The sequence below is a fragment of the Gadus chalcogrammus genome, chromosome 14 (genome assembly GCF_026213295.1).
Source record: "Gadus chalcogrammus isolate NIFS_2021 chromosome 14, NIFS_Gcha_1.0, whole genome shotgun sequence".
Lineage (NCBI taxonomy): Eukaryota > Metazoa > Chordata > Actinopteri > Gadiformes > Gadidae > Gadus > Gadus chalcogrammus.
In genome coordinates this window covers 3,736,332-3,751,688 of record NC_079425.1, presented here as the reverse complement: position 1 = coordinate 3,751,688, position 15,357 = coordinate 3,736,332, and the positions used below count along the sequence as shown (strand labels likewise).

The 15,357-nt window shown below is 49.8% G+C and overlaps 2 protein-coding genes across 2 annotated transcripts in view; both read left to right on the top strand.

Moving 5' to 3' along the window:
- crtc3 (CREB regulated transcription coactivator 3) overlaps positions 1-14,614 on the top strand; it is a 33,321-nt gene extending 18,707 nt beyond the window's left edge. The window contains exons 7-15 of the mRNA XM_056608434.1: positions 2,473-2,511; positions 2,850-2,932; positions 3,761-3,810; positions 5,366-5,586; positions 6,651-6,919; positions 8,700-9,173; positions 9,309-9,389; positions 11,072-11,285; positions 11,765-14,614. Of these exons, the coding sequence (XP_056464409.1) occupies positions 2,473-2,511; positions 2,850-2,932; positions 3,761-3,810; positions 5,366-5,586; positions 6,651-6,919; positions 8,700-9,173; positions 9,309-9,389; positions 11,072-11,285; positions 11,765-11,970 (1,637 nt within the window). The 3' untranslated portion in view covers positions 11,971-14,614. The remainder of the gene's footprint in view (positions 1-2,472; positions 2,512-2,849; positions 2,933-3,760; positions 3,811-5,365; positions 5,587-6,650; positions 6,920-8,699; positions 9,174-9,308; positions 9,390-11,071; positions 11,286-11,764) is intronic.
- adamtsl5 (ADAMTS like 5) overlaps positions 14,464-15,357 on the top strand; it is a 14,884-nt gene continuing 13,990 nt past the window's right edge. The window contains exon 1 of the mRNA XM_056608013.1: positions 14,464-14,488. Coding sequence (XP_056463988.1) covers positions 14,464-14,488 — 25 coding nt within the window. The remainder of the gene's footprint in view (positions 14,489-15,357) is intronic.

The window sequence follows — 15,357 nt, the reverse complement described above, 5'->3', positions numbered from 1 at the left end:
CTTTTCCCCCCGTCTCCTGCCCCCTCCCCCTTTTGTATTTCTGCTCCTGTTTTTTGGATTGCGGATGGGTGGGGGTGGACGTTGTTTGGCACCTATTTTATCAGATGGTGTAGCTGACGAGGCATGCAGCGATGCTCGGGCTCTCTCCTCAGCCTACTGGATTACAACTCTCTTTGTTTAGCCAACACGTTTGAACAGGATATTGGCTCGAGACCCAGGCCAAGTGTGAGTTTGAAGTACAAACAGAGCGGGCCGCCGTGGCCCTGGTGCCTGAGGAGGGCCCTCGCGCCAATTTCCCCGTGCTCACCTTCGCCCTACGGGGGGGGGGGGGGGGTGTGTGTGGGTGTGAGGAACCGTCAGGTCTTCCATGATCTGTGGAGGCCACCTCCTCAGCCCTGTAAATCTTGTAAGGGCAGCTGTGTTGGGATGGGGTCAGTGGAACAGTGCAAGGTTCCAGCAGGCCCCTTTAGTCAGACTATGGCTGGTCGTGGGCCACCCATGGAGAGCTGCACGGGCTGGGTGGGTGTGGTCTGCTCATAAAAGGTATTGTTTAGCACTGGAGGGTGGGTTGAGTATACGCTGCAGGGGCAATTCTGTTGCTTTCGTCATGCGCTGTAAATCAAATTACCTTTCTGATACTTTTAAAAATGTGCATTTTCATACCCGTTGTGATTGCCCTCTGTTATGTTATTTGTGTGTTATACAAATAACATGACCAAACCGCACACCATATAAATGAAGTCTTTGCTTCCACACATTGAACACCAAGAGAATGCACACAATCACATCAGTCAGAATCGGGTGGCAGACCAAAGGCACCGACCAAGTGGCCATGACAGCTCACTGGGGGAGGAAGAGGAGGAGCAGGAAGTGGGAGCCCTGTGGGGGCTCCTCAACACTTATCTGATCTCACCAATCAGACTCCCCAACCTGAAGTTTGATGGCAGACAAGCAAGAATTCAGGAGAAAGGGGGCAGCTCTTTCGTTAGGTTCGTGTTTGTTTCGACCAATCGTGTTGCCGGAAGCAGGGGATAGTATACGCGTGATTGGTTACAGCGAACACAAACTTGGCCCAGCAGTTAGAAATTGCTAAAACAAGACGGGCCACTTCCCCTCCTGAAAGCTTTGTCTAATTGGGCAAATCATTTTCTCCGTCTCCTTAACGAAGCAGGAATCAAGGCGTGACTCTCCCCCCCCCCCCCCCTTCAGTTTCTCCGGCCCGGTCTCTGTGTCGTTCCCCCCCCCCCCTCCCCTCTTAACCACAGCAGGACTGCCGGATCCCATATTAGCACGTGTCAGGATACTCAGATGGCTGTGTGTGTGTGGCTAAGCCCCCAGCTGATTATTTCAACACCCGGCCAGGACTGACAGCGCTGAGTCACCGACACGTCCCCGTATAAACCGTGCAATAGCCCGGCCGCTCAGCTGCTCCTCCTCCTCCTTCAAGGCTTTATTTATGTGTGCGTTGCGGGGTGTGTGTGTTTTTTTTCACCAGCCCGTTCTGTTGGTATACCGCGGCGCCCGCAGGTGTTTTGTGTTGTACACACCTCGCTACGCCTAGTAGGCGGTCGATTCCTAGAACGCGGTGGGGGCCATTTTAACCTCCGAGTTGTACCAGGTCCGTCCCTCAGCCCACTCCCTGCTACAACCAGACCGGATCAGACTGGAGTGCCCTTCTGATGCTTCAGACTATTGCTTCATGGTTCCACCGGCAACTCTCTCATTCTGTCTCATCTCTCTCTCTCAGAATTGCACGGGCAATTTGGGCAAAAAAACACTATCACATTGTTAATGGAAAAGTGGCTTATAGATAAAAATAGATAGATATAGTGAAACAGTCACTGAGTGTACCAGAGATCAAAAGACACACACATAGCTGTTGTTCTGTTCAACTGAATTAGTTATCTACACTGGTGAAACCCCGCGAACGGACGAGGACTTGAATGACCCTCACAGAGACAGAGAGGCCACGAGAGCGAGGGGGGGGGAGCGAGTATATTGAGCTGACAGCAGTCGATTGGACCAGAGCACCCGCTGCCAGGCTAGACTCAGCGTAAGGAGAGGAGAGGTTGGGAGTGAAAGTCTGCATCTGGTGTCAGGCCTCCTTGAGCGCACGAGGAGAAAGGCGTTCTTTGTGGCACGAGAAACAACGGCCTTCTCTTTGTACTTTTCCCCCCCAGACCTCCCTCCCTTCTCCGCTCAATCCCTCTATATCTCTTTCTTGTCTCCCTACTCGGTGAGCTGAGTGTTATCGTGACGCCAGAAGGAAGCACAGCTGTTGTATTTTACCAAGCAGTATACGCGTTCACGACCACATGTTCTCAGTCTTATTTCCCTGCCGGACAATGTTTTGTTATGTCTTCAACCGAGACAGATTGTTGATTTCCGGTTGTCTTCCGCTAATCCACTGCTCTTCTGTCTCCCTCCTCTGTCTCCCTTCTGTCCCCTGGATGATGTGGTCCTGGACTGCAGCCGGTGGGAATGAGGTGGAGGTCGACGGCACTGGCGATGGTGAGTCGCGAGCTCCCCCAGGATCTGTGCGATAACCACAGCTCTCCCGCTCTGTATACTCTATACACGTCTCTGTCTCTCTCTCTCTCTCTCTCTCTCTCTCTCTCTCTGCCTCTCTCTCTGTCTCTCTGTCTTTCTCTCTCTCTGTCTCTCTCCCTCTGTGTCTCCGTCTCTCTGTCCCTGGTCTACCGTGACACCGTGATACCGCCCTAGCCTCATCTATACATCCTCTCTCACTGTCTGATACCCTCACGATGACCTCCTCTGCCGGTTCAGTAGGGTTAACGGCGCATGTGTGTGTGTGTGTGTGTGTGTTTGTGTGTGTTTCCTGTCTGCAGTGTTCTCCTTTCCCTCCCTGTCTAATGAGGAGGGTCTGCTAGGCGTCAGCAAGCCCCTGCCAAAGCAGCTGTGGGAGGCCAAGGTGAGGCCATCTACATTCACATTTAGGACATTTAGCAGACGTGCATTTGTCAGAAGAGGGAGATACAATATATCGCTGAAGATCCAGTAAGGATGTTCAAAAACTGTTAAGTTAACCCCTTCCCTGTATACAACAAAGATAGCTAGGATGAGATGCTACACAATGCTAAGGACTATTTTAAGTGCCAGGACGTACAACTTATTAAAAGTGCGTACATTAAGAGCCAGGATGTACAACTTACAATAAGTGCGAAAGAGGGGTGGGTAGGCTATGCAGTCTAGGTGAAATCTGAACACGTGAGTTTTCAGTCTTTTGCTGATGCTGGTGAGCGACTCGCAAAAGTCCACCGGGCAGTCTCACCCAGGTCCAGGGTTCCGCCCTCCAACGGCGTTAGAAACGCTGGGCTCTTTGGTGGCTCTCTCCTCCTCTTTAAAAGGGGTTAACTGCGAGTGTTGCACAGTACAGCGAGGTGACTGATGAAAACGAATGGCCCTGAATACAATTCCCTTGTTTACCCTCTGCCTCAGGCTGGCAATGAGAGTGAGCCTAATGAGACACTCTAGGTAACAAACTGGGAACGGGGTTCTAGGTTATTGTCACGGCTAGCTTATTACAGTTGCAGGAGAAGGCTAAATTTGGACATGGGTTTCGCTTTGGTTTGTTAACACAAACCTTGTAAATATTTACTCTTTCAAAAGACATTCATCTTTTTATCAAGGCAATGAATCATAGGAATTTACTTGTTTTCACACAAAGGGCATGTAAATACTTAGTAATACCCAGCAAATTAACCATTCCCTCCGTGCTGAAACTGTGTGTTTTTTCTAGGTCCAGTCCCTGGCTTCTCGACCTAAATCCTGTGAAGTGCCTGGAATCAAGTAAGTCTTTGTGTGAATCCGCAGCTGTAGTTCTGTGCATTACATGTAAGCTGTTTAGGGGCCAAGCCTTAAGGTCATTGTCGGAGCATCGGGAGTATTATGGAGTGTGTTTATACATGGGGGTCTTAATGGGGCTGTGCCTTTTTTTAGTGGAGCCCTCAATCCACTCAAAATAGGGTGCAGGTGATCTCTCCATGCCGCCCTTGGGACACTTGCGGCGCATGACAATGCCAACTATGCCGACCTACAAACGGTCCCGCGTTCTACATAGCCACGTGACACTCCGTTTCCTCTCCGAGAGCCCATCCAGCTCCCCTCCGCATTCCCGGCGTTCCGTCCCCACTAAGGACGTGACCCGTTTCGCCCGCCGCTTACCCAAAAAGAGGAGCATATCTCCGCTAAGAGGCTTACGCTGATCTCCCCCCTCGGCGGCATGTAGCGCGGCGTCAATGAGAACAAACAGAGGGGAGGCTTATAAAAATAGAAATTAGAAGGGATTGCGTTCACGGGAGAACACGGCGGTGGGCTGGCCCGGTCGCGACGCGGCCTCCTCCGTGTGCTCGTCCCAACAGAAGGAGCCCCGCGAGGTGTTTTTGTTACGAGGTGGCCGACGTTTGCACCGCATATTGTTGTGTTGATCTCTGTGTGGGCAGGAGCCGGTTTGGGGGGGGGGGGCGGGGCGGTGAGTCACTGCTCTACAGCTGGCCCCGTCTCTCACTCGGGTCACCGGCGTACCGACGGCAGGGGAAACAGGAGAACAGACATACTACTCGGAGGAGGAGGGATTGTGTCCGGCTGGAAGGGGGGCAGAGGGAGAGAGTGGGGGAAAGGTCTTGCAGGGTTTGTAACAGATAAAGCTTGAGACACTCCGGATGTCTCCACCGTCTCAATTCATTAGGCATAACAACCGCGGTGGACAAATGCTTTCTCTCAAGTGTCAGTGGGCAGTTCTTGGAAAACGCAGTCGCCAGAGTGCTGCAACGTTGCAAGTCACGACAGCTTCTGTTTATATTTGCGGTTATTTTCCTTTTTCTTTGGAATGCATGTCCTGAAAATCCCAATGTGTGGTAGACTGATTCACTTCCTGTGCGGCAGTAGACCAGGGGAATGTTCACAGTAGATGGCAGCTGTTCTGTCAAGGTGCCCAGGCACCTCTCCACACGTTTGACTCACTGCCTCGTTCTATAATTCTGTATTTTTTTTCATTATTTCACTGTTGATCTCTCTTGTTCCCTCTTGCTCTTCTCTCGTCTTTCTTTCTTTCTTTCTTTCTTTCTTTCTTTCTTTCTTTCTTTCTTTCTTTCTTTCTTTCTTTCTTTCTTTCTTTCTTTCTTTCTTTCTTTGATTCTTTCCTCTCTCTTTCCTTTCTTTCATGATTTTTTTTTTTTTTTTTTTTTTTCTTTATCATTTCCTTTCTTTCTTTCTTAAAATGTATTTTAACTCCTGCTCTCTCTTGTTCCCTCTCTCTCTCTTGCTCTCTCTTGTCCCCTCTCTCTCTCTTGCCCCCTCTCTCTCTCCGTCCGTCTTCCTGTCTCTCCGTCCGTCCTCCCCCCAGTATATTCCCCTCTCCGGAGCAGAACCCGGGGCTGTCCCACTACCAGGGCTCGCTCAGCCAGGGCGGCTCGCTGCCCGACCTCACCAACCTGCACTTCCCCTCGCCGCTGTCCACGCCGCTGGACCCCGAGGACAACGGCGGCTACCCCAACCTCAGCGGGGGCAGCAGCACGGGCAACCTGCCCGCCGCCATGATGCACCTGGGTATCGGCAACACGCAGGGTGGGTGGAGCCTCGCTGTGGCCGCGCCTTCCCTGGATGAACGCCCGGGTAGTAGTGTTGACCGTGTCTAGGCCCTGCTGTCTCCTGCCGGGTGTGTGTGTGTGTGTGTGTGTGTGTGTGTGTGTGTGTGTGTGTGTGTGTGTGTGTGTGTGTGTGTGTGTGTGAAGATGTATGTGTGTGCTCAAGTGGTGAGATAAACCGATTTGTGAAAGGTCATTGGTGCTTCGGCTTATAGTTATACAGGGCGTATAACAGTATAGAGATGTTTAAAGCTTATTTCATATTCAAATGACGTAAATAAAGAAACATGCGCCCTGGGGGGGCCTGGTGGATTCGGGGGGTCCCCTTGTGGTCGTGTGCAAGGCCATGCTGACTGAAAGATCTCTCCGTCTCCTTCCTCCTCACTTTGAACTGTGCCATCGCATCCTCCTCTGCTCCATCTGTCTTTCCTGTGTGCGAGTGTGTGTGTGTGAGTGTGTGTGTGCGTGCGCATGTTGTGCCTGTGTCGGAGCGGTTGGCAAGCTTATAAGTTGAGCCACAGTTCAGTTTGGCGGAGGACCAGAGCGGCCGCGAGCGCGGGGAACTCTGACACTCGTTCTCGATCGCTACAATCAGCCCTCTTTCTTTCCTTCTGTTTCTGTGTCCTCCTCTTCCCTCCGCTCTCCCTCTGTCAAACACACACGGACTCACACACAATCATTTCTTGTTTCCCCCTGGGTGGGGTGGGCTGGGGTGGGTGGTGGGCCGGTGTAAAGGGGGTCGGGGAAGGCTGGAGCGAGTTCTGGAAAAATCAAGCCTCCGACTGAATCAGTGCCTCCAATGCCTTCTCTGTTTGGGGCTCGGACCAGCGTATCTGCTGGATCTTCCGGAGCAGTGTCCCCTCCCATTAAATCCCACATGCCCACTGACGTTCTGTTTGAACAGGCTGTCTCTGTGCGACCCCCATTCTCCCCCGTCGCCCCGAGCAACGGGCTCCCCCCCCCCCCCCGGGCCCTGACTCTCCTCTCCCCCCCTCAAACTCTCTTGTGCCCCCCCCCCCCCCCCCCCATCCCTCTCCGGCGCAGGTCTGTCCTCGTCTCTGAGCAACCCGTCCATCCAGGCCTCCCTCAGCACCTCCCAGATGCACATGTCCCTGAGCAACCCCTCCATCCACTCGTCGCTGCGGATGGCCGCGCTGCCCAGCCCCCCGCCGCCGGCCGGGCTCAACAGCTCGCCGCGCCGCCGCCCCGCCCCCATCAGCCCCCTGACGCTGTCGCCGGGCGCCGAGCAGCGCCGGGGCCTGGCCAAGCAGCTGTCGCCCACCATGTCGCCCTCGCTGTCGCCCATCACCCAGGTGAGCGTCCACGGGCCTCGTTTGTCCCCGTCGTCGGGCGGGGCTCGGGCCCCCCCGGTACATATTAGGGCTGGATACATATCTGTACATCATTATAGATTTGAACATTTTTCTATTTGACCATATTGTGTCATTTTTAAGGCAATGTTTCTAAGTTCTCAGCTACAACGTGTTTTTGGGAGAGACGTGCTGAATAAATACATCACGTTTTCAAACTCAAAAAACAATCGTTTGAATCATCGTGATGTCAAAATTGACCAAAATAATCGTGATTATGATTCTGTCCATAATCGAGCAGCCCTAGTACATACTGTATGCTCACCCACTCCCCCGCCACTTCTCACTTCTACCCTCTGGTAGGAGGTATAGAAGTATAAGATGCAAAAAAGACTTTTTCAGCAGAAGCCTTAACCCCTCAGCCATCCCATTAACCCAACAAAGCAAAACCCCACAGATAATGTATGCAACATCGTATGTTCCCGCTGGCCCCAACCCCAATTGATGTCTGTTGACATCAATGTCACTTGTATAAATGTATTTTATGTTTGTTCTTTTTGTGCCTTTGACGAGAAATGAAGATGAGAAATGACGGAAGGAAACTGAAAAATAATTTCCCTAAGGGGACAACTAATAAACAAACTAACTAACATAATCTCAACCTTCAGATATTAGTCTGCTTTCCCGACGGCTATCTGAATATTCGGTGAAGGAAAATGAATTAAAATAAACGGAGCACACAGAGACAACTGCTGCAGAATTTAGATTTGATCCAATGATCGTTTGCAAACAGTTTTGAATGACTTTCGCACCAGAACTAGTGCTGTTTACCCGGTGAGCCACCACCATGAAACGAACAACATCGCTGCCAGTCATGTTTACAAAATAACCAACACGTTGGGCAGAGCTCGGTGGTGCATTTTGCACTCGTTTGAACTGAAATAGCTGCAGAATTGTTTTGATTATTCAAACCTTTCTAAAACTGTTAACGTCCAGCTGGCTCGGGGGGGGGGGGGGGGTTAATGGCCCACACATCGGACGGCGGCGTTCAAAGTGCTAACGGAATACACTGACAACACCTCAACGTCCAAAACAACCAAATGCTAATTCGGTCGTCCCGTATTCTTCGTCGTCGACGTCTCCAGCGCCCTTACACGTATATTCTATCACTTGTATTTGTGTGTGTGTGCGGACGCCGGGTCTCAGCCTTCCTCCAAACACAGCCAGAGCCTCACAGCTGTCGGGTTCAGCGCACAGACTGTTTTATTTGGTTTTTATTGTGCCTCCCGCCCGGGATAATTATCCTGTAATGAACTGTTTCCATTAGCGCCTCGCAGCCACAACGGGCTCCCGTGTTCTTTAGGAGATCGCTGTTGCCATGGTGACCGCCTCCTGATCTTTTAAAGTGGACTCGTAGTGCCGTCTGTCCTCCTTTTTAACAAAGCCAAGTTGGGAGGAAGTTGTCATGGCGCGTTTTTGATAACGTACACGCCACTTCCTCCAGATGACTCTACTTTGTTGCTGTTAATCAGGGCACTTCTTTCGTGCTCTTTAATAGCCCCTTAGCCTATTGAGATTTTAAACCAGAGGTATGTGTCCATAAACCTTCAGTTACGTAGTCTTTGCAGAGGACATTGTGTCCATGTGGACGTCACTAACCTTGGCCAGGCGGTCCAAACGGCTGCTGACCCTGATGGCACGTGAGAGCCTCTCAGGCAGACGGTTTGTTTTGTCCTCCTCCTAACTGCCCCCCCCACTCCCCTCCGCACCCTGTCCTGCTCAGGGGGTTGCCTTGGACACCAGCGGCATGCCCATGGAGCCGCCGCCGCCGTACCCGCTCTATCAGCAGTCCCAGCATGCACTGGGCCAGGGGCCGCCCCGACACCAGCAGCACCAGCAGCAGCACCATCAACAACAGCTGCACCACCACCACCACCACCAGCAGCAGCAACAACAACAGCACCAACAACAACAACAACAACAGCAGCAGCAGCAACAACACCACCAACAACAACTTCAACATCATCAACACCACCAACAGCAACAACACCATCAACAACAACAACAGCAGCAACAACAGCAGCAGCAGCACCAACAACAACAGCACCAACAACAACAACAACAACAACAACAACAACAACAACAACAACAACAACAACAACAACAACAGCAGCAGCTCCAACAGCAGCAGCAGCAGCAGCAGCAGCAGCCGTCCTCCCCCGTCAACAACATTCCCCTGGAATTCACGGGCAGCCCGGTTAGTATTGAGCCTATTGAGCGTGTCTGGGCCCGGCTGCCTCCCGCCGTGTCCGTGTCCTCACCATGGCACCATGACCCGGTGACGGCTGTGCCTCGTCCTTCCCATTGATTAGTGTGTGTCTGTGTTTGACAGCAAAACCTGGCATCGTTCTTCAGCGATCCCTTTCTGGAGCAGCAGTTCTCTAGCCGCCAAGACAAAGCTCTGTCCTACCAGGTACCGAATCCGAATCTCCCTCTCTCCCACTCGCTCACACCCTCTCTCCCTCTCGCTCACACCCTCTCACCAGGGATATCCGTGGCTCGAGCCCAACAGGCTGACGCGTGTTTCAGTCGGCTGTAGCGGATTGCATCAGCCGTTACACAGATGACCCCTTCTAGGCTTTGTTAAGAGTCTTATCTCATGTGTGGTTAATGAACCCGAATGTGTACAGAATAATAAAGAAAGAGAGAACGAAAGGAAGAAATAATAAAGCCTAAGAATAACAATAGTCGAGTCCACCTTATTAGTAGGGCTGGGTATCGCCAGGTACCTCACAATTCAATTCAATTCGGTTCTTTAGGTCTTGATTCGATTCGATTTGATATTGCTCCAGTTGCTTCGATATTGATTCAATAATGCGTGCAGATGACAAAAATACCTACATTTTATTTAGAATGAACCATTTCAAAATGAATTAACCATTTCATTGTGCTTTAACTAGCAAAAAGGGAATACGCCATTGATTTGTATCATTCCTGAGCTAAACTTGCAGCAGAAAAGTTATAATCATAACATGAACAAATGTAAAAGGGCATGTAAATTTAGGCATATGCGCTTCTAGATTATAATGACTGAGTATGTGAACTATAGAAAACGATTAAAAAAAAATATATAAAAAAAAAAAAAAAAATCGAAATTGAATCGAGAACAAATAAATTGCAGTGCATTGATGAATCAATATTTTTACCCAGCCCTACATATTAGTCTACAAGTGTAAAGGTTAGGTGTACAAGACGAGACCGAGGTCATTTGCACCAACATGGTGGGCTGGTTGGGGTTGCAGAGAGAGTGGTGGTTCCCCTCCCAGATAGGGTTTCACCTGGTCGGTTCCCAGAGGAAGGCTCCCTAATGAAGGAGTGACGGTGGATGAAAGCATTACCGAGCCGCCCTGCCGACCATCAATGGACTCCGCCGGCCGGAACCGGCCCGGTCTTTAGATCAAACACAGCCCCCCTCTGAAACACCGCCTGCACCACAAACTAATTAATCAGTTCCCCCAAATGTTCATTAGCTGACTGATAAAGGCTGCTGATGGCATGCAACCAGATCTGTTCACGGTACGCCAAATATCCAAGTTTTGAATCATAAAATGTGTCACGGTTAACACATCAAGAAAAGTTTGTTAAGCTTTTAAAATATATAAGCATGGTTTTGCACTAAAGCACTATAATGTGCATTTTGATGTGCCTTTTATAAAGTAATTTGTTGTTCTTTTTTATATTTTCATAAGTTCTGTCAAACTGAAAACTCAGTTTGGACCACGAATAAAGACAGAAATCCAGCACTTTACATTTTCCCGGTCATTTTGTATTTATAGTTAGACCTAAATCGTGATATATCGTTATAGGATTGTCTGACATTATATTGATTATCGTAATATTATTATTACACTGAATCCCACCCCTAATAAATAAATATAATATGATTCTGTGTGTGTCACTCTCTCACTCTCTCTGTCTCTCTGTCTCTCTCTCTCTCTCTCTCTCTCTCTCTCTCTCTCTCTCTCTCTCTCTCTCTCTCTCTCTCTCTCTGTGTCTGTGTCTCTCTGTCTCTGTCTCTGTCTCTGTCTCTGTCTCTGTCTCTCTCTCTCTCTCTCTCTCTCTCTGTGTCTCTGTCTCTGTGTCTCCCCCTCCCAGTTCGAGCAGTACAGTCTCCTGGAGAGCGTGCTGAACTCGGCGGCGGGGGGCTCCTGCTTCGACCCCTCGCCTGCCCCCTCGGGTCTCTTCTGCCCCCAGGGGGCCCACTCGGGCCTGTCTGGTAGCCGTGGCAACCTGCACGACCCCCTCAACATGAGGTCCAACATGCTCTACTCCAACTGCGGCGGGGGTGTGCCCAACATCATCCTCACTGGTGCGTGGGACAGGAAGTGTGTGGGCGTGCTTTTCACAATCCGCCACTTTTGCAGAAAACTGCCATTGATTACAATTGGAAAAAAAAATCGTATTTTTAAAAAATACGAAATGAAAACATGTGAGCGGCATGTGGCTCAGGAGGTAGAGCGGGTTGGCTGGTAACCGGAAGGTTGCTAGTTCGATCCCCGGCTCCTCCTAGCCGAGTGCCGAAGTGTCCCTGAGCAAGGCACCTCACCCTGACTGCTCCCGACGAGCTGGCTGTCGCCTTGCGCGGTCGACACCGCCGTCGGTGTGTGAATGTGTGCATGAATGGGTGAATGTTGGGGAGTATTGCAAAGCGCTGTGAGTGGCCACTGCTTAGAAAAAGCGCCGTGGTATAAATGCCGTCCCTTTGCCGTGACTGAGGGTGTAACGTTGGCGAGTGGGGTCCTTATTTTTGCGCAGGCAGTACTGACGGATTCCTGTCTCTGTCTGCAGACGAGTCCAACGCCAGCCTGTCCAAGGACATCAGCAGCGCCCTGTCGGCCATGCCCGAGTGCTTCGACTCGGAGTCGGGTTTCCCCCTGGAGGACGAACTGCGCATCGAGCCCCTGAGCCTCGACGGTCTGACCATGCTCAGTAACCCCGACATGGTGCTGCCCGACCCCTCCGTGGAGGACACCTTCCGCAGCGACAGACTCTGAGCGACACCGTGCCACGAAAGGCTCTTACCCATACAGACCCTCTCTTTCTTTGTTTCACTTTCTTTATTTCTCACTTTCACTCTCACTCCCCTTCTTCAACTCGCACACATATCAGAGGCTCACGGAAGGTTTTGTGTAACACGTGCACACGGACGTGCGCTACATGGAATGTACAAATCTAAATATATGCATGCAGACAATCTCATCATTCGCACCACTGGATCACACACTCACACACACACACACACACACACACACACACACACACACACACACACACACACACACACACACACACACACACACACACACACAGCCACTAAAGACTCAACAAATGTGAAAAGCGTGTGATGTGCATGCGCACACTGCATTTTAAGCGTGCATGCTTGCACGCAGTCATTTTTTTCTGGAGGGTCGCAAGATACGTATGCAGTTTACATATTCTCGATGCAAAACCTTTCCCCGCTCGCCCGCTCTGTGTGCGACTGTGTAGTGTAACCGTAAACAGCATGTGTAAACGACGTGTCGCGTTGCTTAACCTGCGCAACCGCGTACACGCAAACAGCGCGGCCCGGGTTCAAAGGTCAGGTCCGACCGCAGCAGCGCCGGGGGGGGGGTCCAGCGGGGGTCCAGCGGCCGGTCCCAACGGGCCCCTCACGTAGAACTAAACAAACACTCGCTCTGTTGACAGCATGCCGGCAGCGCCAAGCCCCCCCCCCCGTGAGCCATGCATGTTTTCATTGCTCGTCTGCATGCCTCACCCCCCGCCCCCTCTGCCTCTCTCTCCCTTTCTCTCTCCTCCTTGTACTCACAACCACCTAGAAGCCATGACAACCACAGCAGCGCCATGACAACCACACCATAGCAACCCCGGCGTGGAGGGGCCTTAAGATAATGGCGGAATCCTGTGTTTGTACCAACAGAAGGAGAGGGAGAGATAGATAGAGAGAGATAGATAGAGAGAGGGGGAGAGAGACGTAGCAGGCCACAGTGACGGGCAGCGGTAGGGGCTCAGGCCTGCTGACCTCCGTTGGTTCACGGAGAGGCGGTCCGCTGGGACGGCTGAACCGGCCTGGACGTACGGTCGAAACTCCACCGCACAAGGACGAGGGAACGATATCATTGTGCGCAGAGCACTATTTTAAATTTTGGACCTCGTCTGAAGAAAAATATAATATATATATATATATATAGATAAATATATACACCATAGATCTATGTACATAGCCTCAATAATTGAAGCCCGATTTCGAATGTATTTTCATCCTGCAAAAAGGGCAATTTGTTTACAAATATTTGAATAAGTATACAATACTTTTAACAATTTTGCATGAAATACTGAGGATATGTTTGCTTGTCGGCTTGCAGCTTCAGTATGACAGTCCCCCGTCCTTTGGTTATGAATTGGCTGAATCTAAAAGAGAAAAAAAACGGCACTGGGATGTACTATGACATGTCAGTCGTGTCATGGAAGTAATGTTACTTTCGTGTTCGTGTGTTTCTTTTTCTATCGACTTCTTTGTATTTGTATTGATTACGTAAACGAATTCCACGTATGTGCAGACTGTGTGCCGCTTGTGCTTTGGCTAATAATGTTCCTCCAGCGCAGAAGTGTTTTATAAGCTGCTGGACCTGCTTTTGGTCTCTTCGATCAGCCTCCATCCCCACTCAATGGTTTTAAATCATCAACAAATCAGATTTGCTCAAAGCGCAGTCTAAGCTAACATTAAATGCACACTTGTTTTTTTTTGTCTTGCGGAAGAAGTCAAAACAAATCAATGCGACTGAATTTTGTGTGTGTGTGTGTGTGTGTGTGTGTGTGTGTGTGTGTGTGTGTGTGTGTGTGTGTGTGTGTGTGTGTGTGTGTGTGTGTGTGTGTGTGTGTGTGTGTGTGTGTGTGTGTGTGGAGAGAAAGAAATCAGGCATCGAAGAGATGTAAGAATTGAAGAATCAGGGCCTATATTAGTCGGTCCTGTAGCAATGTGTTGATGTTAAGCCTGTTGGGATTTCATGTGGCCGCGTCTTTACTGGCCTTTCGTGGTCCCATACCATATGTAACTCTGTTATGTTACTGTCTGATTAAAAGCCATCTTGCAAGGGAATGGACGGAGGCTCAACTCAAACCTGGAGCATTCGTCCCCTGAATCCGGTTATGCAGCAAACAAACCTGCCGAGCAGGTTCTACTTTCATATGCAATTACACCCAAGTGTTTTGCAATCCAAGGCCATGCGGTCATCAAACAAAGGGGGTGGCTGCCAACCTCTATTGTTCTAAGTCATTGAGTGTGTGTGTGTGTTATAGTGTGGTAGGGTAGCGAAGCCTGCAAATTGGCCGGGAACATCGTATGCGGGGTTGTGAGTACAAAGTACAAATTGTTCCCTCCCTCTGCAGATGCAATGTTAAGAATAGTTATAGCTCATGTTAAAAATGCATGACAATTGAGTGTGTCACAGTTCATGGTACAATGCTGCATGGAATTTCATCGATTTACAATGGCGTTGTGTAACTCTGGCCTCTGTGAACCTGAACCAGTTTCTTTCCATCGATTACAAGGTTGTGGGATAAGGTCTCTCTCTCTCTCTCTCTCTCTCTCTCTCTCTCTCTCTCTCTCTCTCTCTCTCTCTCTCTCTCTCTCTCTCTCTCTCTCTCTCTCTCTCTCTCTCTCTCTCTCTCTCTCTCTCTCTCTCTCTCTCTCTCTCTCTCTCTCTCTCTCTCTCTCTCTCTCTCGTGTGAGTTCTCCTCGGTTTCTCTTGTCTTTACTTCAAGTTCTCGTGCGTCTTTCCATATCTGCTCCCAATCGCTGGAGGGTCTGCCTTCAGCTGCCTTATAACCTGACGCACACCTCTACCCTTTTAATCGTGGATCCCTTACTGTGACCTATTAGCGTCCTCGCCTCTCGTTAGCATCGTTAGCTTCCTGCGCTGCCGCCGCCGCTGTCTGCAGTTCTCTCCCATTACTTGGCCTGGATATTTTTTATTACTAATGCTAATGAATATATATATTGTTATTTTTTGTCATTTTGCTGAAGGATTTTGGAGGAGGGGGAGTGGGTGGGTCATTTGGTGTCTTACTCTTATTTTTTTTGTCATCTTTTTAAAAATGTACAGTTGTATTATTTAAAAGAAAGTTTCTTGTCCACTTGTGTTATCTTGTTTTGTAATGTCTGGGTTGTTTTTTTTTGCAAATATAAAATGTAACGATCACAAAGCCTTTTGTTTGTGACACTTGTTATAGTGCTTACCTTTTTTGTTTTAATACAAATAATAAAACCCTATATTGTGAATGCGTTTTGTCAATGGGCTCTTGTCCTCAGTTGTGTTGTGTACCACCTGCATTCGCCAATAGGTGGCGCCAGCTGATATATTTTAATGTCATCTTTTCTATGC